This window comes from Pristiophorus japonicus, chromosome 11, assembly GCF_044704955.1.
Source record: "Pristiophorus japonicus isolate sPriJap1 chromosome 11, sPriJap1.hap1, whole genome shotgun sequence".
NCBI lineage: Eukaryota > Metazoa > Chordata > Chondrichthyes > Pristiophoridae > Pristiophorus > Pristiophorus japonicus.
In genome coordinates, this window is record NC_091987.1 from 125,218,585 (window position 1) to 125,240,524 (window position 21,940).

Here is a 21,940-nt window from a genome sequence, read left to right on the forward strand (position 1 = left end):
AACAGAAAGACCAAGTCAAAAAGGGATATATTTTGTGTATAAATATTGCATGCTTTTGTAATCTTAGGTGAAAATCAGCGCTCCTTTCAGAGGTGATGTCAGGAGTACGTCTTCAATCAAAGGGTAGTGGAAAACTCGAAGTCTCTCCTAAAAAAGCTGTTGAGGCTAAGTCAATTGAAAATGTCAAAACTGAGATTGATAGGTTTTTGTTAGGCATTGGTATTAAGTGATATATTAGCCTTGCCAATGAACCACAACACTACAAACAGTTTGAAAGAGAAAAGCCTCATTTTTTACTGCAAATTATTTAAAAGAAAGTAAAAGAACAAACTTGCATTTATATATAAACCGACTCTGTGTTTTCAAATAATATCGCCAAGGGGCAGCATGTCGATGAGAAATAGTGGGGGGCCAAGGACAGGTCCTAGGGGACACCAGAGGTAATAGTACAGGAGCGGGAAGAGAAGCCGTTGCAGGTGATTTTCTGGCTATGATTAGTAGATACAAATGGAAGCAGGCGAGTGCAGTCCCACCCAGCTGGACTGCGATGGCGAGGCGTTGGTGGAGGATGGAATGGTCAACTATGTCAAAGGCTGCAGACAAGTCAAAAAGAACGAGGAGGAATAGTTTGCCTTTGTCACAGTAACAAAGGACGTCATTTGTGACCTTGATGAGATCCATTTCAACACTGTAGCAGGGGCAGCAACCTGATTGGAGGGATTCAAACATGGAGTTGCAGGAAAGATGGGTAAGGATTTGGCAGGCGACAACACGTTCAAAGATGGCGAGAGGAAAGGGAAGTTGGAGATGGGGCGGTAGTTTACAAGGACGCAGAGGTCATGGGTTGAGGGGAAGGGTGATGACGGCAGATGTGAGGGAGAGGGGGACAGTACCTGAGGAGAACCGTTAACAATGTCAGCTAACATGGGAGCCAGAAAAGGAAGTTGGTTGGTCAGCAGTTTGGTGGGATTTGGATCGAGTGAGCAGGAAGTGGGGGTATGGACAGGATGTGTGGGGAGAGGTCATGAAGGGAGGTCAGAGAGAAACTGGAGAAAGTTGTAAGTTCAGGGTGTGGACAGGGGAGAAACTTGGAGGAATTTGGCTCGGAGGGCTAGGGGAAGTGGCAGAGGCAGCTGAATGGATGATCTCAGCTGAATCCATGAGCTCCTCACACTTGCTGTTGAAGGTGAGAGTGGAGGAGGCAGGGGAGAGGGGTTTAAGAAGACAGTTAGCATTAGAGAATAATGTCTCTTTCAAGCTTTTTGTAGCACTCTGTCTCATTTGCAGGGAGTAGAATCAACCTGGCCTGCACATGCTCATCTCTTAGTTAGCACCATCAGAGTAGCATAGCCGAGGCCTTGGAATAAATCACACCCCTGCCCTATTGGTAATGAGATGGCGGAAAATGAATCTAAAGTGCGAGCTAAAAAAAAAATCTAATTTAACTCTTTCAAAACCTGCAAGCACAATACTTCTGAAAACAGATGATTGAAATTTTTCCTATCAGCTATATTTGGATCCCAATGTCCTGTTGGATAGTGTACTTTTGTAATTAAACTAAACTACAACTTGCTTTTATATATCACCTTTAACATAGTAAACCGTCCCATGGTGCTTCACAGGAGCACGATCAGAAAAACTTTGACACTGAGCCAAATAAAGAGATGATGCGTCATCAGCCGGTTTCCTTAAAGGGACATGGCCAAATTGATTTTGACAGTTGTGCTGTCAGTGTTCTACACTGACAAGCTCTGTATAAAGGTGCGTGGCTGCACCCAGGCTCTCCCATGACTCCCTCCAGATGTTCATGGAGGGAGTCACAGCATGCAGGAAGGTTCACTTCCCTTCCAAAAGGCGGAAGGGACCTCCCAGGACACCAACGCAGCTTGGTTGCACATTGCACAGAAGGGCACAAGTAGGGGGACCTGACTGCAGTGGCACAAAGCTTTCAATGATCTCAATAGATCACGAAATGTTACTGCAAAGCCACACTCAACCTCATCCCTGCTGTGCCACTCATCACATCCCCATCACTCTGCATCTGCACATCCTTATACCAGCTTACCTTGCACCTCCACCATCCCTCTCTATCTACATTATCACTTCCCCATCTCACTAGCTATCCTAGTCTAATCATATCAACTAATAACACACAGGGGTAGGCACTTGGGTCCTTTAGGTTCATGTAAAGTTTCTGCTAATGTGTTGTCAAATATTTAAATCATTATTTTTAACACTTTGCCTTCTTGGACAGATTTGTGTGCACCTTTGAAAGTAGCTTAGTGAGTTGCAATGAATGGTGAGACATAATGGTACCCCCTGGTGATGAGCATGAAAGGAATGGCTTGGGCATTGCAGGGATGCTTTATGATGTTGGTGTGGAGTGGTGCCAATCTGGCACATCATGTGACAGCCAGGGTATACAGCGTGAACTGAAGTAAATGTGGCCATGGTGAGGCCATCCCTGGTGTCCTGGACAGCAATGTGGTCATGTGTTGATGCCCTCTGTCCTGTGCAGCATCAGGTGATTGCAGAGAAGGTTGGTGTTGTTATTGGTGCTGTTGGTGTGCCCGGTGATGCTGTTGTTGGGGCTGATTGTGGTCGGATTTTGAGGACCAAGGTGAGATTTTTTTCAAGGGCACTGATGCTGATGGAATAGATTGCAGGTGAGGTTGAGATGACAGAAGCGATCTGTCAATGGCAAGAGAGGTTGCTCCAATGAGGCAAAAGCGGGTAGAGTTTACTCTAAACACTTCCAACCTGCATAAAGCTCAAATGTGTCTTCCAAATCCTGAATCCTCAAGCTTCTAAGATTGGAAAGTGAACAGTTGTGAAATGGTAACTTCTATACCACCTGTCACCTATTCAGAAGAATGGATACACATGGAAAACCTGACCTACTTACCTGACGTGATCCCCGAGCACCGTGACCCTCGTGAAAAAGCTGGAAAAATGTGTGGGGTAAAATGCCGTTTAAGTGGCTTTGAACAACCTCTTAATGATGTCAATTGCCTCCCCTGCCGCTTGGTGTCGGGTCTGTAAAGCGCTGACAGACCAGCACGGAGGTGGGTGGACAGCGGGCTCCCAACGCACTAGTCAATCTCGTCTATTTTGACAGCTGACCCACCTCCAAACCCGTCCTCTTTGTGCAGGTAAAATTCTTCTGTTATAACTCTGTTTAAGTCTCCACAGATGCTGCCTGACCTGCTGAGTAGATCCAGCATCTGCAGTATTTTGCTTTTGTATTAGTGTATTGGAATAGTTGGGTCTGGAAGTAACAAACAGCATGGATGAGGGTTTCAGCAAGAGATGGGCTGAGGTTGGGGCAGAGACGGGCGATATTAGGGAGGTGGAACAAGACGGTGATGGTGGTGGAGAGGATATGGGGTCAGAAGCTCAGCTCATGGTCAATTAGGACATCGGCACGCTGTTAAATTTAACATAGGAGCTGTAGGCCTAATTGTTCTGGATTAATTGGTTCTAATAGACAGGGTAACTTTCCTACTTGCATGGCTACCACGTGGAACTTTATCGGAAATCACACGCACGCACCCCATGATTTTCTAACCACTGATTACAACTGGGCGGAAAAATCAGGGGCTGCCATCCATGACCTCCCGACACGGAAGCCCAACAGGTGAAGTGCCGTGTTGAGAACATGCAGGCAGAAAATTCACCCGTGGTCACTGGTTTGCTATTGCAGAATTTAAAAAAGAGCAAACCATCTTCCTGTTCCACGCCCAAGACCTTTGCGAAAAAGCTAAGTGCAATAAGTTTTGTTAAGTATAGCCCAATATGAATTTGCCAACTTGACACAAAGAAGACTCCTAGGGAACATGGGAACAGGAATAGGCCATTCCAGCCCCTCGAGCCCGTTCCGCCATTCGATCAGATCATGGCTGATCTGCATCTCAACTCCATTTTCCCACTTTTGATCCATATCTTTTGATACCTTTACCCAACTAAAATCTATCGATCTCAGTCTTGAAAGTTTCAACTGAGCCCCAGCATTCACAGCCTTTTGGGGGACGAAGGAACAGCAGCTTGAATAGGTTTCACTACAAGGTATTCTTCAGCTGTAATGTGGACAGAAACATGAGGTAGAACTCTTGCTGATGATTTGGCCAAAGAAAATTGGTGCAAGTTCAAAATGAGAAATCCCATTTGTCCTTGTGCTGGGTTTTTTGCTGAGGTTAGTTACGCAAGGAAGGAATTTTACTTTGCGATGTTCCGTCCTTCCAGGGGATACAGCAGGGAGAAATAAAGGTGTATCAAAAAGCAACATTTTCTTTTAAAAAGAAACAACTTGCATTTATATAGCGCCTTTGATGTAGGAAAATATTCACAGCACTTTACAGGAGCGTAACTAAATTTAACATTGAGCCAAAGAAGGAGACATTAACATCAGCTTTAAAAAGTGCGAGAGCATCTTTAGGGCAGTAGAATGGATTGAAACGGAGTTAAAAAGCTTCAAACCCACATTATATATTTCTGGTTTGTTATAATAAAATGTAGCTGAGTAGAATACACACTGGTTATTTAAATCGTGAATTATCAAACCAGACTCGACAGATCATAGTTGGGGAAGTGGGATGGAGGAGTTAGCGAAGAAATCCCAGGGTTCATGAAGTTATCAGATTTCTGTCTGTTAGAAACATAGAAAAAATAGGTGTAGGAGTAAGGCCATTCGGCCCTTCGAGCCTGCACCACCATTCAATAAGATTATGGCTGATCATTCCCTCAGTACCTCTTTTCTGCTTTCTCTCCATACCCCTTGATCCCTTTAGCCGTAAGGGCCACATCTAACTCCCTCTTGAATATATCCAATGAACTGGCATCAACAACTCTCTGCGGCAGGGAATTCCACAGGTTAACAACTCTCTGAGTGAAGAGGTTTCTCCTCATCTCAGTCCTAAATGGTCTACCCCTTATCCTAAGACTGTGTCCCCTGCTTCTGGACTTCCCCAACATCGGGAACATTCTACCCGCATCTAACTTGTCCCGTCCCGTCAGAATCTTATATGTTTTTATGAGATCCCCTCTCATCCTTCTAAACTCCAATGTATAAATGCCCAGTTGATCCAGTCTCTCCTCATGTCAGTTCAGCCATCCCGGGAATCAGTCTGGTGAACCTTCTCTGCACTCTCAATAGCAAGAATGTCCTTCCTCAGATTAGGAGACCAAAACTGAACACAATATTCCAGGTGGGGCCTCACCAAGGCCCTGTACAACTGCAGTAAGACCTCCTTGCTCCTATACTCAAATCCCCTAGCTATGAAGGCCAACATACCATTTGCCTTCTTCACTGCCTGCTATACCTGTATGCCAACTTTCAATGACTGATGAACCATGACACCCAGGTCTCGTTGCACCTCCCCTTTTCCTAATCTGCCGCCATTCAGATAATATTCTGTCTGAGCGTTTTTGCCCCCAAAGTGGATAACCTCACATTTATCCACATTATACTGCATCTGCCATGCATTTTCCCATTCACCTAACCTGTCCAAGTCACCCTGCAGCCTCTTAGCGTCCCCCTCACAGCTCACACCGCCACCCAGCTTAGTGTCATCTGCAAACTTGGAGATATTGCACTCAATTCCTTCATCTAAATTATTGATGTATATTGTAAAGAGCTGAGGTCCCAGCACGGAGGGGAAAGCAACTACACCTATAAGCAGTGCCTGGAGAATTCAGTTTAGTATTTTCTGCACTTTACAGCCTTATTTCTGTTTCACGTACTAATAAAACTTTCTGCAATGATAGCAAAAAGTTCTCTCTCATAATCGCTGACACTGACTCTTGCAATCTGGAACAGAGGGTTCCAGGGAATGTGTCAATATTTGCAGGGGTCCCCAGGAGTGTACCAATATTTGCAGGGGGAGCCACACATGGAAAACCACTGATGCAAAACAAGCAATAGTTGAGACTCTGAAATTTTCATCTGAGAACATGAAAAACAGCACAAATAAAACGTAATAGTAACATGGCAATGACTAGATAAAGGTTGGGATCAGACTCATCCCTTTTTGCGAAACTCTGCTTTTAGCACGGTTAGACATTTCCTGCTGAATCACCAACTGTCAGAAATGTTCACACCCTTCCACCAAAACTCCACTACACATGGGGTGATCTGGTCTTCATGTGAACTCATAAAACTATTAGGAAACAATCACACGCAATGAGTCAGTTGGCCACTGTCTAAAGCAACCTTTTGCCTCGCCCCTAAAATAGTTCTTATTACATTTGGACAGAACATTCTCGGGGGGGGGGTGTTCTCCACATAATGCTGCAGGCAAAGATCAACGTTTGTTCAGCTTCTCCGCTTCACTCTGCCTTTTTATCCTCCCAGATTAGAGTTAACTTCCAATAATGTTGTTCCCAGAGGACAAGCAGTCTATTTGATTCATCAATGTGTTAAATTATATTCACTGTGGGTCAAACAAATCAGCTGCAATTATTATCTGAAAAAGGTCACTGCCTATGGGTTAATCTGCCATCTGCTGTATTTCAAATCTAATTGATCGTAAATCAATTCATACAGAAGACAAATTTAATATACTTTAACCTTTGCTAAAACTCCATGGAATTTAATCATTCTCCTCAGATCCTTCAAAGACGAGGAGAATTGCCACCCAGTTTAAAAACCATTAAATTTACCTTTTACAAGCTTTATATAACCTGACCTGGAAGTTAAAGCTGTTCCAGGAATGTCTGAAAGGTATATAGAACTTCAGATTAAAATATGGTGCCAGGTACAGTATTGAAGAGACCATTGTCAAACAGAAGCATTGCTCATAAAACCCAGGTTGGCCAAAATGCCGTGTTAGTGCTAAGATACTTCAGAACTTTTTTGGTCAGTGTAAATGTACATTAGTGCTGAGTATATCTTGTATGTTATTGTTCAGATGTACTGTTGTGCTAGCAGTAAGCAGCTGGACACTTTTGGCACAGTGCAAGTTTAGTGCAACATTCAGGGATTAGGCTACTAATCACGTACACAGGCATGAAAGTATACATGACACCACAACTACAACTTTATTGAAACAAATCTAGTTTAAGAAAGTTCCTGTTAGATGTCAGCATTGGCTCAATTGGTAGCGCTCTCTTCAAGCCCCATTGCAGAGACTTGAGCCCATAATGCAGGCTCACACTTCAGTACTGAGAGAGATGCTGTCTTTTGGATGAGACATTAAACCGAGGTCCCATCTCCCCTCTCGGATGGATCCCATGGTACTGTTCAAAGAAGAGCAGGAATTCTTCCCAGTGCCCTGGACAATATTTATCCCTCAACCAAAATCATTAGGACAGATTATCTGGCCTTTATCTCAATGCTGATTTTGGGATCTTGCTGTGCACAATTGGCTGCCATATTTCTTACATTATAACAGTGACTACAGTCCGAAAGTACTTAATGGCTTTGGGACTTCCCAAGATCATTTACCGCACGTCATGTCTTAAAAATATTCTATAAACTGGATACTAAAATGTTATTTTCTGAAAAAAGGCTATCTAATTTGCATCTGAATGAATCCAGTGTCTCCCTGGAGAGCCTGTTTAATAGATTGATCACTCGCTCGCTGAAAGAATTTTACACAGATTTTTTTTCAATTTACCCCTCTTCAAGTGCAGGTCGTGTCCTCTGCTTGTACTGTCCTGGACAAGGTGAAGCTGCTGGTCAAGATCAACATTACTAGTCCCTTTAGAATCCTAAAAACAGCAATCGTATCACCTCTCAACCTTCTCTTCTCAGAGTGTCAGCCTAGATTTTTGTGCTCAAGTCTCTGGATTGGGACTTGAACCCACATCCTTCTGCCTCATAGGCGAGTGTACGATCAACTGAGCCACAGCTGTCAACAGGTGCCTACAGAGAAAAAGTTCTCACTGCTTACAAAGAAAATGTACTTGTCGCAGTTTAAAATAATTTAAGCGTGTTTTTTTATACACATGTGCACATTATTTAATGGAGTAATCTTACAATCCTGCATAGTGACTACTGCTGGAGCGTTGTATGGACTGAGCAGGGCATTATATACATTTTCCTGCACTCAGAGATGATCTCAAAGTTCTCCCCCAACTCCAAAGCCAGCATTGAATACACATCATGATCACAATCACTCCCCTACAAATTAAAGGGTGGCACCATCAGCTATACTGAGGAGAGAGCCCGGGATTTTCTGACTTAAACTACATTTATTTCCAGAGGTAATACTGATTTCTGGGAGTAAGATAAATCTTACTTTCTTTCAGTAGACAGTCCCTGTTCCATTCAGTTCAATGGGTTTCAATTCAGATCACGATTTCTTCCTGGGCTCAGAAACAGTTGTCTTTAGTGGCTGAACTTTGTTACATTCTAGCGATGCCGATATGACACCATAGGCGAGAGTTAAGCTTCATCCCCCACAGTGGAACCATGGCTTTGCAGAGAGAAAGACAAGAAACCGACAAACTGATCAAAATGCAGTAACTGGTGTGGGTGAAGGTGGGACAAGAGAGAGTAAGAGAGTGAGTGAGTGAGTGTGAGAAAGAGAGAGAGACAGACAGAGTGAGAGTGAGCGAGAATGTATCAGGGAGTGTGAGAGGAATGAGAGAGACAGAAATATTTAGATGGTCAATCTCATTGTTCTGGAGCCAAGGGAGCTCAGCAACTGCAATAGAAAAAGTCCAGTAAAAGCCTTTTTCTGTTCTGGAGGCAGAACAGCGCACAAACCTCCAGAGGCAGAGACCACCACCCAACATCATGGTTTAGTTCCCTGACTTAGGCAAGTGTGGGGGAGAAGGGTAGGGGGCTGTTGTCAGTGGCCAAAATAAACGGCACCTTAGTGCTCCCCGTGGAGATGCCATGTAGCCCTGGCACTGAGCTCCCAGCCTGGCTGTGCAGGCCAGCGCTGGGCTAGTCCCACTGATTCGCCAACATCACGGGCAGAAGTGAACAGTCGGAATTCGACTTCGGAACGGCACTGGATCCACAAGGCGGAGGCAAGTGGCTGCGTGGACGAAGGTCGTGCGCGCTCGGCTGTTTTGCAGTTGACGGAGTCAGCAAAGGCGCCCCACAGCATCGTGCGTATCTTGTGAATCAGTTCCAAACAGTGACATGATGCGATGACCAACACCGGAATCACGTCACCGTCTAGAACTGATTCACAAGGTGCATCGACAACAGCAGCTTGCATTTACACAGCGCCTTTAATGCAGTAAAACATCCCAAGGCGCTTCCCAGGAGCGTTATCAGACAAAGTTTAACACCGAATCACATAAGCAGAAATTAGGACAGGTGACCAAAAGCTTGGTCAAAGAGTTGGGTTTTAAGGAGCATCTTAAAAGAGGAGAGAGAGGTAGAGAGGCGGAGAGATTTACGGATGGAATTCCAGAGCTTGGGGCCTCGGCAGCTGAAGGCACGGCCACCGATGGTGGGGCAAAGAAAGTTGGCGATACGCAAGAGGCCAGAATTGGAGGAGCACATAGATCTGAGTGTTATTAAGAGCCGGAGGAGGTTACAGAGATAATGTAAATAGGGATATTAAGCAAGGTGATGCCAGAGAGGCCCAGATGAAACTCCTGACTTCTCCGCCTAACTGAATATTTCAGTGGCAGGCTGGTGCGAGCTCTATGTGGGTTTTCTCTGGCATCAATGAGGTCTCAGTGTGTTAAGCAAACTGGACCGGGGAAGGGAAAATGTTATTTTACTTCACATCTTGTGAAAGGTTAGCACCAGCCGCCTTAACCATCCTCCCTGAAAAGATATGCAGCACATCCTGAAAGAATGGAAAGTTCTGTTACGGCTGCTGCCTTTTACATCATTGACTGTTGGCAACATTCCCTCACCTAACCACAGCCTGCTTCCTGCAAAGCTTTCCATCAACAGCAGGTACTGTTAGAGCGGCCAGCTTTTTAACTCAGCCCTGCCCAGGAGCCGAAAACAATTGCGTCTTTGTTCTCACACACTTGTGGATGTTTGACTGTTATCTGCAGATCATCCTACTTTTTTCCCCTGTGTAAGTTTGCACTGCCCTGTGCCTCGTGCATTATATATTTAATCGGGATTTGTAGGGGTGCCAACTAACAATAGCATTCTGTTTGAAAAGTATGCCAGGATTTTCAGGACTGAACAACTTCTCCTATGTGAAGAGAGGGGAAGGGGTTGCAGCCCAGGCTCAATGTTGCTAGTTCTGTTGAGTTTAGTGACGGCGCTCAAATTCCTTAATTACCAGCACGAAACGTTAGACTGAGAAGACTCTCTTCAATTACGGACATCAGTAACAATGGGGGATGGGGGAGGGGGGAAGCCAGGTTCGCTCCTGCAAAACAAAGTGAATCGAGCCCCATGCTGAGCAGTGCATTCAGTTGGCAAACCTTTCCCATAGGCCAATTTCACAAAAGTGCGCTCCCAGCTGTAATATATTTGCTTCATGGGCTCTATGCTTAAGAATCCATAGTAACACATTGCTATTAAGAACTAGTTGGTTTATTAACAAAGGTTTAACAATCACACGACACATTACCAGTTGTTCCACTAAGTTCACAACTGCACACCTCATTGTTGATGCCCTAGACCCAACTGACTGGGGTTTTATTGAGTCTGGTGAACATCACATGACTGGCTAAGCCACTCACAATGCAACAGCTCTACAACTATTTTAAATAAACAGATAAAGCCGAGTGCCCCCTTCGTAAAGGGATACTAGAACACACAAATTAACAAATAAAACTTTAAATGGAACTTTCACCAATCAAATTCAAATTTGGATGCCAGGGGTGATGATGCACTCCACTCCCTCCGGTGCCCACCTCTCACGGAAGGACGCGAGCGTATCGGTGGACACCGCGTGCTCCATCTCCAGGGACAACCTGGCGCAAACGTAGCAACAGCTCTACAAACCTGTGAGCATTAAACCAGCATGGTGGGGTGTTGGAAACCTCAGCCTCTGGGACCATTCGTCTGAAATGCTCCCACTTACAACCCTCCATCCATTATCTGCAGGTTGGCAACTCTGCTTTGACCTATGCCTGGAAATGTGATCATGTGACATTTGGTCACAGAGTATCCGATCAGGTGACACTGCTCATGTGATGCTAAATCACACTAAATTTGATCACGTGACATTTGCCACTGTTTGCAAGTGTTATCGCAATTAACTTAGTTGAGTGTCTCAGTATCACCAAGCCCCGAATAAAATAATTCACTTTTGTTTCACAGTAACATAAATCAAAGAACACAAACGAATAGAAAGATTTAAGGATAAGTAATGATTTTGTATAATTTTATAACATTTTACAACCGAAGTGACTAGTTGTACTAACGCCTGCGACCTCTGGACTCCGCCCCCCCACCCAAAATCAGAATCAGAAGTGGGGCCCGCAATTGACCATGCTGTTTCTCCGAGCCAGCGGGCGGCAGCAGCAGAGGGAGAGAGAGCACCATTGGGTGGCGGAGAGAGAGCGCCATTGGGCGGTGGAGAGAGATGGCCGACGGGGCGGGAGAGAGCACGCCAGTGGGGGGAGGGGGGCAGGGGCGACGGGGGGGGGGGGGGGGAGGGAGCGCGGGCGATGGAGGGGGGGGTAAGAGAGCGCGGGCGACGTGGGGGGGGGTAAGAGAGCGCAGGCGACGGGGGGGGGGGAAAGAGAGCGCGGGTGACGGGGGGGGGAAAGAGAGCGCGGGCGACAGGGAAGAGAGAGCGGGCGACGGGGGGGGGGGAAAAAGAGTGCGGAGACGGGGGGGGGGAGAGGAAGAGAGGGGAGAGAGCGCGGGCGACGGGGGGGGGGGAAAAGAGCGCGGGCGACGGGGGGGGGGGGGGGGAGAGAGAGCGGGTGACGGGTGAAGAGAGAGCGGGCGACGGAGGGGGGAAAAGAGAGAGCGGGCGACGGAGGGGGGAGGGGAAGAGAGGGGAGAGAGCGCGGGCGACCTGGGGGGGGGGGGAAAGAGAACACGGGGGGGGGGGGGAAAGAGAGCGCGGGCGACGTGGGGGGGGGGGGAGAAAGAGAGCGCGGGCGACGGGGCGCGCGACAGGGGGTGAGCACGCGCGGACGGGGGGGAAGAGCGCGGGCGACGGGGGGGGGGAAGAGAGCGCGGGCGACGGGGGGGGAGGAGCGCGGGCGACGGGGGGGGGGGAGGGGAAGAGAGGGGAGAGAGCGCGGGCGACCTGGGGGGGGGGGGGGGGAAGAGAGAGCGCGGGCGACGGGGGGAGGGGAAGAGAGGGGAGAGAGCGCGGGCAACCTGGGGGGGGAAAGAGAGCGCGGGCGACGGGGCGCGCGACAGGGGGGAGAGCGCGCGCGGACGGGTGGGGGGGAGCGCGGGCGACGGGGGGGGGGGGGGAGCGCGGGCGACCGGGGGGAAGATCGCGGGCGACGGGTGGGGGGGAGGGGAAGAGAGGGGAGAGAGCGCGGGCGATTCTTATGTGCCGGTTCTTTGAAAGAGCTATCCAATTATTCCTACATTCCCCGCTCTTTCCATATAGCCCTGGAAGAGAGACCCATGTAATCCATCGAACCTGTTATGGTTTTCAAGCTTCAATTCACCTTGTCTTTCCGAGAAATGTGGAACAAGAGCTCCAGGAGCAATTATCTCTTGTAAATCACCATCAGAGACTGTGTTACCAAGAAACAGCTGAGAAGAGACTACAAGTCACAGCTTTCTGAAAAGCGTGCAGTCCCATGTAGATTGTTTATTTCAATTATTGTGCTGTTTAATATCTATGGGTTGGATTTTCCCAACCTCGGCGGGTCCGTGCCGGGCGACGGCGGTGGTGGGTCACAGCCTTATTGCTGGCTCCAGCCCATTGTCAAAAATGATATTTCCATTGATTGAGCTTGTTAAGCCCGCCCAGCGTATTTCCTGGCCACTTGAATGAAGCGGGTCTGGTAACGTCATTTGATGACGCGTCATCAGCCGGTTTCCTTAAAGGAAACATGTCCAAATTGAGTTTGACAGTTGTGTTATCAGTGTTCTACAGCATTGAGGTGCTGCAAACACTTACCAACACTGCACAAAGGTGCACGGCTGCACCCAGGCTCTCCCCTGCTTATGGAGGGAGTCACAGCATGCAGGGAGTTTCTTTTCCCTTCCAATGGGCGGAAAGGACATCCCCAGGAGATCAACGCAGCTTGCTTGCACATTGCACAGGAGGGCACAAGTAGGGATGTGGTCAGCAGGCCCTGCCTGCAGTGGCGCAAACCTTTCAATGATCTCAGCAGATCACGAAACGTTGCTGTAAAGCCACACTCAACCTCATCCTGGTGAGCCACTCATCACATCCCCGTCACTCTGCCTTCCCTACCCTACTCCTGCACATCCTTACTCACACCAACTTACCCTGCATCTCCACCCATCTCTCTCTACCTACACTTCCCCATCTCACTAGCCACCCTTCATACTCACCCTAGTCCAAATCATACCAACTAACACACAAGGGTAGGCACTTGGGTGTGTTATGCAATGTTCGTGTAAAGTTTCTGTTACTGTGGAGTTGAACATTGAAACCTTTATTTTCAACACTTTCCGTTCTTGGACAGATTTGTGTGCACCTTTGGAAGCGGCTTAATGAGTTTCAGTGAATGGTGAGACATAATGGTACCCCCTGCAATGGTGATGAGTGTGAAAGGAATGGCTTGGGCATTGTGGGGATGCTTTATGAGATTAGTATGGGGTGGTGCCAACCTGGCGCATCATGTGGCAGCCAGAGTGTACAGCATCAAGTGAAGTAAATCTGGCCATGGAGAGGGCGACCCCGGGCAGCAATGTGCTAGGGTGCTGATACCGTCTCTCCTGTGCAGCATCAGTTGATTGCGGAGAAGGTTGATGTTGTTGGTGCTGCTGGTGTGCCTGGTGCTGCTGGTGTTGGGGCTGATTGTGGTGGGATTCTCAGGACCAAGGTGTGATAGTTTCAAGGGCACTGATGCTGATGTAATAGATGGCAGGTTGAACTTGAGATGACAGAAGTGATCTGTCAATGGTGAGAGAGGCTATTCGAATGAGGCGACACTGGATAGCGAGATTGCTCCAAACACTTGCAACCTATATAAAGCTCAATGTGCCTTCCAAATGCAATAAGCAACAGCTTCTGAGCTTGCAAAGTGAAGAGCTGTGAGATAGGAGCTTTTATAGCACATTTACAGCGGTCAAGTAATGTGATGATTCCATTTCCATTGCACACTCGCCCTGCTTACCTGACGTGATCCCCGAGCAGCGTGGACCTCGTGGGCGACCTGGTAAACTCTGATGGGGAGCTCAAAATAATTATTAATGGTCTGTTAACAAGGTTATAATGATTTGAATTGCCTCCCCCGCCGCTGCGTGTCGGGTCTACTCAGCGCTGACGGACCCGACATTTGGGAAAGGCGTGTGGCGGTGGGTTGAAATAAAAAACATTTTCCCACCCGACCCATCACCCGCTGACGCCCCGAAAAATTCCCCCCCACCCCGTGTCTTTTTGTCTCTATTTGTTATTTAACATGCTTCTTAAAACCTACCTCTTTGACCAAGCTTTTGGTCACCTTTCCTAACATCTTAATTATGTGGTTCAGTGTCAAATTTTGTTTGAGCGCGCTCCTGAGTAGTGCCTTGGGACATTTTACTACATTAACAGCGCTACATAATGCTTGTTGTTGTTTATCTGTAAATTAATCTGTACAAGTATTTTGGTCAGCATGCAGTAGCCTGGCAATGTGTTAATTTCTTCTTGGAGGTGATGGGAGAATGATTTGGACATCCCACATCCTCCTTCCTGCGACTTGGGATAATTGGTTGACTTGGGCTATGCTAATGCCTGAAAACGGAGACACAACCTTTGGTTCAAAAAGTTCTCAGTCTGTTTATCGAGTGCTGTAGTCTAGTCATGAATGGGAAACGGCTAGACTAGAGCAATTATTAACACATAATAATACTGGCATTTCAGAGCATTCCACATAATGAATTGCTTTTGGACTGCAGTGACTGTTGCTGTTTAGGCAAACAGAATCTAATCATGTACATCCCTAATTCATTTGTGAATGAGGGAGCCAAGCCTGTGGTTGGTAGAAAGGTCCATCAACTTAACTCTCAGCATTGACACGAGCGAATTGCTTGAACATTCCAAAAACACACATTTCTATTCAAATTATTTTCCAAAATAAAACGAAACATAGGAACTGCTAGACAATAAAAGACCAAGTGTTGGAAATTGCCCTCCGCCCCGTAATTCGATCACCGCCCGGCGGGAGTCAGAGGGAGATGGTGTAAAATTCGGCAGTTTAACTTTGTCATCGGCTCCCAGAGCTTTGGGACACTGTTTGAGGCGGTGTCGGGGCGGCTTTGTGTCGGGATCAGAGCGTTGTCTATCACCGCGGCGCTGAGCAAGTCACTACGGAGGTGATTACGTCAGCACAATGTGGATGTGCCGTGTCGCGCTGGCGCGTAGCAACGCCCCTCCACTTCACTTAAAGGGGAGGGATGCTGCGAGGCCGAGTGAGGCCTCCTTGGCGCCCACTGGGCCACCAGGGAGGGGAGTGGCCGGGCCAGCAGCCGCAACAATTAAAACAAAATGCCAGCTGTGGCGGTGCGCTCTCCCCTTTAAGGACGGACGCACCGCCCAGCCACTGGTAGCTTCCGAAGCCTTGCGAAGCGGTCGGGGGCACCGAGCGGCGATGGCCGTGCTCCCGCGGGTCAATTTCCCCCGCAGGGCGGAAAAGTGGTCGCCGCCGGGTGTCAAGGGATCGGCGTGTGGCCGACAAAGGGCCAGTGTGCCGGGCAGGGCGGAAAGTCGGGGCGCAGTGGGAAGCCAGGGGCGATTGCGGATGGATCACACCTTTTAGAGGCATTAACGGGCCTTAAAAAAGGGGGCAATTTCACCGCCCGCCCCCCCCCCCCCCCCCCCCCAAGGTCCTTCTAGTTTGCCTTCTACCATTCTGGTAGTCGCATAACAACAAAATGCATTTATATAGCACCTTTAACATAGTACTACATCGGAAGAAACTTCGCAGGAGCATAATCAGACAAAAATTGACAAAGTGTCAAGAAAGGAGATATTAGGATGTGACCAAAAGTTTGGTCAGAGATGGGTGTTACAATAATGGAGTTGTTGCCTCATCAAAGCAATCAATCGCTATCAATTAGTCTGCAACTGACCCAGACATGAGGCAAGGAAAATCCCAGTGGTGGACAGCTTTGGAAACCATAGGCCCAAAATCACCTGTTCCTCTCAAACATGCTACACTTATCACATGCTAAATGGTGTGAAGTTAGATAAAATAAGCAAAATATAGACACTGGACAAATTAGAATCTTTTTAAACTTGATGAAAATTGCTTTTGGAATTTCAAAAAGTCAGATGCACATTAGGTATGGTCCTTTCATATTATGTTAGATATGGCCCTTGTACCTCGTGCAGTCCATACCTGTACAGCAAGGCTGTTGAGCAAACAAATGCTGCCTCCAGAGGAGAGGAAAACCATCTCAAGAGGTGATTTTCCTCGCCGACTCCAAATGTAACAGCACCAGCCGCGGCAAATGGAAATCAGGAATTGGGCAGGCCCCACGTATCCTCCAGTATACAACTTACTGTCAATAGAGAGCTAATTGTTAGACCTAGCTGTTGTCTACAAACATTTTCCCGGGTCATTGGAAGACTAAGCCTCAACCCCCCCCCCCCCCCCCCCAGCCAATCAAAATAGTTTTCCACTTGCTGGGCTCTATGGACCTTCCCTTGGTTTTGGGAAATTGTCGCAACCAGAAATTAAAACCGTCCTTCATAAGCCCAATCGTTTGCTTGTTATCACTGATGCTTTGGGATATGAAAGGGTTTGTGTCATACAGAACCCACAAACATATGACTGAAGTGCTGCCTTGGGCTAATTATAAAACAATCCGTATTCAGCATAGTTCAGAGAATCATACTTGAGGAATTAGTGTCACTGCATATTACATTACATTCATACGAACATGTGAAAATGACGGCCAAGAAAAGACCAGCTGGTCCACTAAGCCTGCCCAATACCCACAATACTTGGCGCACCACGACTAGACACTACATCGTGTCTGTTCCATTGCTTATATATTAGTCCTATAATGGGCTGCCTAAACTGTACACAATGCTCCAATTGTAGCCCAAGGTCTTCTAAAATTGAATATTGTCGTCTTGCTTTTGTATTCTATGCCTCTAGATACAAAACCAAAGACACATATAACCTTCCGGGAATACTAGGGCACTGAAGGTCTAGCGAGAAGAAGGAACTAAAGGAAATCCTTATTAGTCAGGAAATTGTGTTAGGGAAATTGATGGAATTGAAGGCCGATAAATCCCCAGGGCCTGATAGTCTGCATCCCAGAGTATTTAAGGAAGTGGCCCTAGAAATAGCGGATGCATTGGTGATCATTTTTCAACAGTCTATCCACTCTGGATCGGTTCCTATGGACTGGAGGGTAGCTAATGTAACACCACTTTTTAAAAAAGGAGAGAGAGAGAAAACAGGGAATTATAGACCGGTTAAGCCTGACATCAGTAGTGGGGAAAATGTTGGAATCAATTATTAAAGATGAAATAGCAGCACATTTGGAAAGCAGTGACAGGATTGGTCCAAGTCAGCATGGATTTATGAAAGGCAAATCATGCTTGACAAATCTTCTAGAATTTTTTGAGGATATAACTAGTAGAGTGAATAAGGGAGAATCAGTGGATGTGGTGTATTTGGACTTTCAAAAGGCTTTTGACAAGGTCCCACACAAGAGATTAGTGTGCACAATTAAAGCACATGGTATTTGGGGGTAATATATTGATGTGGATAGAGAACTGGTTGGCAGACAAGAAGCAGAGAGTAGGGATAAACGGGTCCTTTTCAGAATGACAGGCAGTGACTAGTGGGGTGCCGCAGGGCTCAGTCTCTCCTCATATGTCAGTCCTGCCATCCCAGGAATCAGTCTGGTGAACCTTCGCTGCACTTCCTCAATAGCAAGAATGTCCTTCCTCAGATCAGGAGACCAAAACTGAACACAATATTCCAGGTGAGGCTTCATCAAGGCCCTGTACAACTGCAATAAGACCTCCCTGCTCCTATACTCAAATTCCCTAGCTATGAAGGCCAACATGCCATTTGCCTTCTTCACCGCCTGCTGTACCTGCATGCCAACTTTCAATGACTGATGTACCATGACACCCAGGTCTCCCCTTTTCCTAATCTGCCACCATTCAGATAATATTCTGCCTTCCCGATGTTGGGGAAGTACAGAACCAGGGGTCACAGTCTTAAGATAAAGGGTAAGCCATTTAGGACTGAGATGAGGAGGAACTTCTTCACTCAGAGAGTTGTTAACCTGTGGAATTCTCTACCGCAGAGTTGCTGATGCCAGTTCATTAGATATATTCAAGAGGGAGTTAGATATGGCCCTTACGGCTAAGGGGATCGAGGGGTATGGAGAGAAAGCAGGAAAGGGGTACTGAGGTGAATGATCAACCATGATTTTGTTGAATGGTGGTGCAGGCTCGAAGGGCCGAATGATCTACTCCCGCATCTATTTTCTATGTTTCTATTTAATTTGCCTTTGTTATCACATTATCTACCTACCTTGCCATCTTTTAATGATCTATGTGTCTGCTCACCAAGGTGCCAGTGATGCTCTGTGCCATTTAAAACATTACCATTTTTGATGCATTTCCTTTCCCTATTGTTATGTTCCAATTATTTTACTTCCTATATTTTTCTACACTCAACTGTATCTCCCACTTATTGCCCATCTTGCTAACCCATTAATCCCCTCCTGCAGTCTTTCATAATATACCATACCCCCATCCTCCTAATTTGGCTTCATCAGAAAATTTCAATATGGTTCCATCGATTCCTAAATGTACATAATTTGCACAAATATTGAAGTGACACCAATGTGGGTCCTTGTGGAACACTGCTCACTGCACAGTCCCATTCCAACAAACTGCCTTTTACCCCCTCTTTGATTTCTGACTTCCAAGCTTCTCTCTAGCCACATTCCCTTTAATTTCATGTGCCATTATTTTAGCCACGAGTCTCTCATGTGGTACCTTATAAAATGCTTTTTGAAAATCTATATAAACCACAACCGCTCCACTTGCTTCATGATTTAAAGATTTTTGTAAGATTGGGCAAGCATGAGGTCCCTTTAGAAATCTGTACAGACCAGCCGTGATTAGCTTACTTTTCTGCAAGTGCTACGCAATGTTATCCCTTATTACAGACGGGTAGTTTGAAGTAAAACTAGTGGTCAATAATTCCCTTCCATATCCATCATCGTTTTTGAAGAGTAGGATCACATTTGCCAACCTCCAGATCTCTGGAGGAAACAAACTTTCTTTCCACAGGGGGAGATAGAAATTGGTTGCAGCCGTTTTTTTTTTAAAAAGGTGTGAAGCAGAAGCAAAGCACATCAATTTAGCAGTGGGACGGAGGGCATGTGCCCAATCTGCACAGAGGTTGGTCGCACTGCTAAATTCGTGGGTTCTATTTAATAGCGTCCTAAACAGGCACCAAATAAACCAGGAGGCAACCTAAATCAGGAGTTAGGCCCCTAATTTACATATTCACGGAGTCCAACGCCTGTTGAAGGACCCCTTTGAAAAATTAGTTGGTGATGAGCAGATCAAGCGTTGGGGGTGTTCCGCTCAGGATTGTTTAAAACAAACCCTCCTGGGGAGTGATTTCGATTGGTCCTCAGGCCGAGCAGCAGACTGGCACTATCCAATTTCTGCTCCAGGGTCTCTGCAGTATATGTTCCAGCCTCAGCACTCACATCCCTCATTTTGATAAGTAAAAGAAGTTGGAAAAATATTACAATTAACATCTGCAACTTTCCTGACACTGAAAATAATCAAGACTGATTTAAACGACTCCAGAACTGCCATTTTGAAAAGTCGCTGATTGGAGGAAAAGTTTGTTTGTAATCTTACGAGGCACGTTTAAAGCAAGTGAGATGGCAAATCAGCAAGCAAAAAACAGACAAGTGACAACATATTAAATCAAACCCCATCTAAGATTAAGGAAATTAAATTTCACTAAGATAATGACTACAGTTTTATGGCGGTCGTGCTTAAAAATTATAAATCACAACTGTGACTTCCAGAAACCAGGTGACTAATCACTTCGACAACTCTTCAGTATAATCACTAATGCATTGCCCAAAAGTTATTGTTTGAATACCGGCATGTCCAGTACTGCAACCCTAGGTATTACAGAGAAGTGTTAAAAACTAGCAAAGCAGATAATATTGCAAAATGAAAAGGAGGGCATGTTGACTCAAAAACAGACAGACAATTTATGCTTAAAATTTTGTCACATGTGTACTGTATACCCAAACATGCAAACCATTGAAAACTTTGAATGCTTTTCCTCATGTCATGGTAGACATTTGCATATGGACTATATCAAGGTCTTCATTCACTCACAAAAACCAAAGGGCTAAAAGAAAACGTATGTTTAAAAAGCTTGGAAATGATAAAACACATACTTCAAAAATTAAATTTTACAAGGACACATGAATATCACACTTACTCTTGCAATGTCTCTACGCCTTTCTCCTTGTACTGCAACTCTTGCTTCATCTGTGCCAGCTCCCTTTTCAATCTGGAAACCTAATAACAAAGCAAGTCACTTCCAATAAATGCAGCCAGATCTGGACAACCAACATTAACTTGTCGTTCGAATTCAGACTACAGGAATTAAACATAATCCGTTAAACCGATGGGCAAGTCATGCCAACTGTTCTAGTGGGTCGGTGAGCATTTTGTCCTCAGCGTGATGTAGCGCAACAATGCAGATTTCAATCCTTGCTCATCGTGGCAGAAATAGGCCAAAACCAAGAGGCAAAAACCCTCTGCTGCCTTCATTAAAACACAAGTAAAGTTAAGCCGTTCTCTGAGTGAGTGAAACCCATCTTTTTAGCAGGTTTTATTGACTCCAAATTTCATAAAAGTCAAGAGTTTCTGCAATATCGGCGCTGGCAGACTTCAATCTGAAATTGGGAGTGGCAAAGTAATATAGCCACTGGCACCTGGCCCACTTCACTACCAAGCAGCTTTTATTGCAAACATTATGTATTGTTTCTTTTGGCATTGCATGTGGGGCTATGCACAACTTGATTTTTCCTCGCGTGCAAGTTTACTTTTCCAAACTCCTTGTTCCTTCAAATTACACCGTGAGGAACAATACGGAATGGGAGTCTAGTAGAAAATAACTTGAGGGATGGCTATGGGGAGGGGTGGGCGGGTGGGGAGGAGGAAGGAGATGAGGAGGCAGCTGACAACTATTTAAAAAAATTATGTATATATATTTTATTTAAGAAAAATGTGCCAGTGATGTGGAAAGAGAGGCCGCACTTACAATAATTCAGAAAAATTAAAATCAAACGAGAATCACAACTCAGCTGGCAAATTGTAGAGCTCAATAAGGAGGGGAAAGGTTCTATAAGATTTATGACTCCTGGGAGATAGTCAATATGATCGAATTAGAATAAAAAGCCATGTGGGTTCCTCTGCAATGATATATTAAAAGCATTTACAGGTGTTCCTTTACTTCGGCAAATGACAATGTTTCACATCAGTCTGGTATGTAATTCAGAGGCATTCCCTTAACAGTCAGTATTAATTAGCCAGCCAGTTTGAGACAATTTGCTTGAGCTGGAGTACTGAAGTTAGGGCTATGTTAGCATAGGCTTGAGCTATTGTGCAGAATATTGCTTTTAAAGCTTCGCAAAGTTCAATCTTGGATTACATAAAAGCCTCAAAAAAGTTGAAAATGAGAACTTTATTCTCTCAAAGATAAACTGCCAATCTCAGCAGGCCCATCTGTGGAGGCGCGGAGTTCATAGAATCAGAGAGTGATATAGCACAAAAAGGTCATTTGGCCCATCGTGCTTGTGAAAGAGTTGTCCAATTAGTCTCACTGCACTAGCGCTTTCCCCATAGTCCAGCAATGTTTTGTCCCCTTCAAGTATTTATCTAATTCCCTTTTG

The 21,940-nt window shown here is 45.9% G+C and overlaps 1 protein-coding gene across 2 annotated transcripts in view; it reads right to left on the minus strand.

The window, feature by feature from the left end:
• wwc3 (WWC family member 3) overlaps nucleotides 1-21,940 on the minus strand; it is a 252,076-nt gene that overhangs the window by 81,218 nt on the left and 148,918 nt on the right. For both annotated transcript variants that reach the window (XM_070893996.1, XM_070893995.1), the window contains exon 5: nucleotides 20,482-20,561. In XM_070893996.1, coding sequence (XP_070750097.1) covers nucleotides 20,482-20,561 — 80 coding nt within the window. The remainder of the gene's footprint in view (nucleotides 1-20,481; nucleotides 20,562-21,940) is intronic.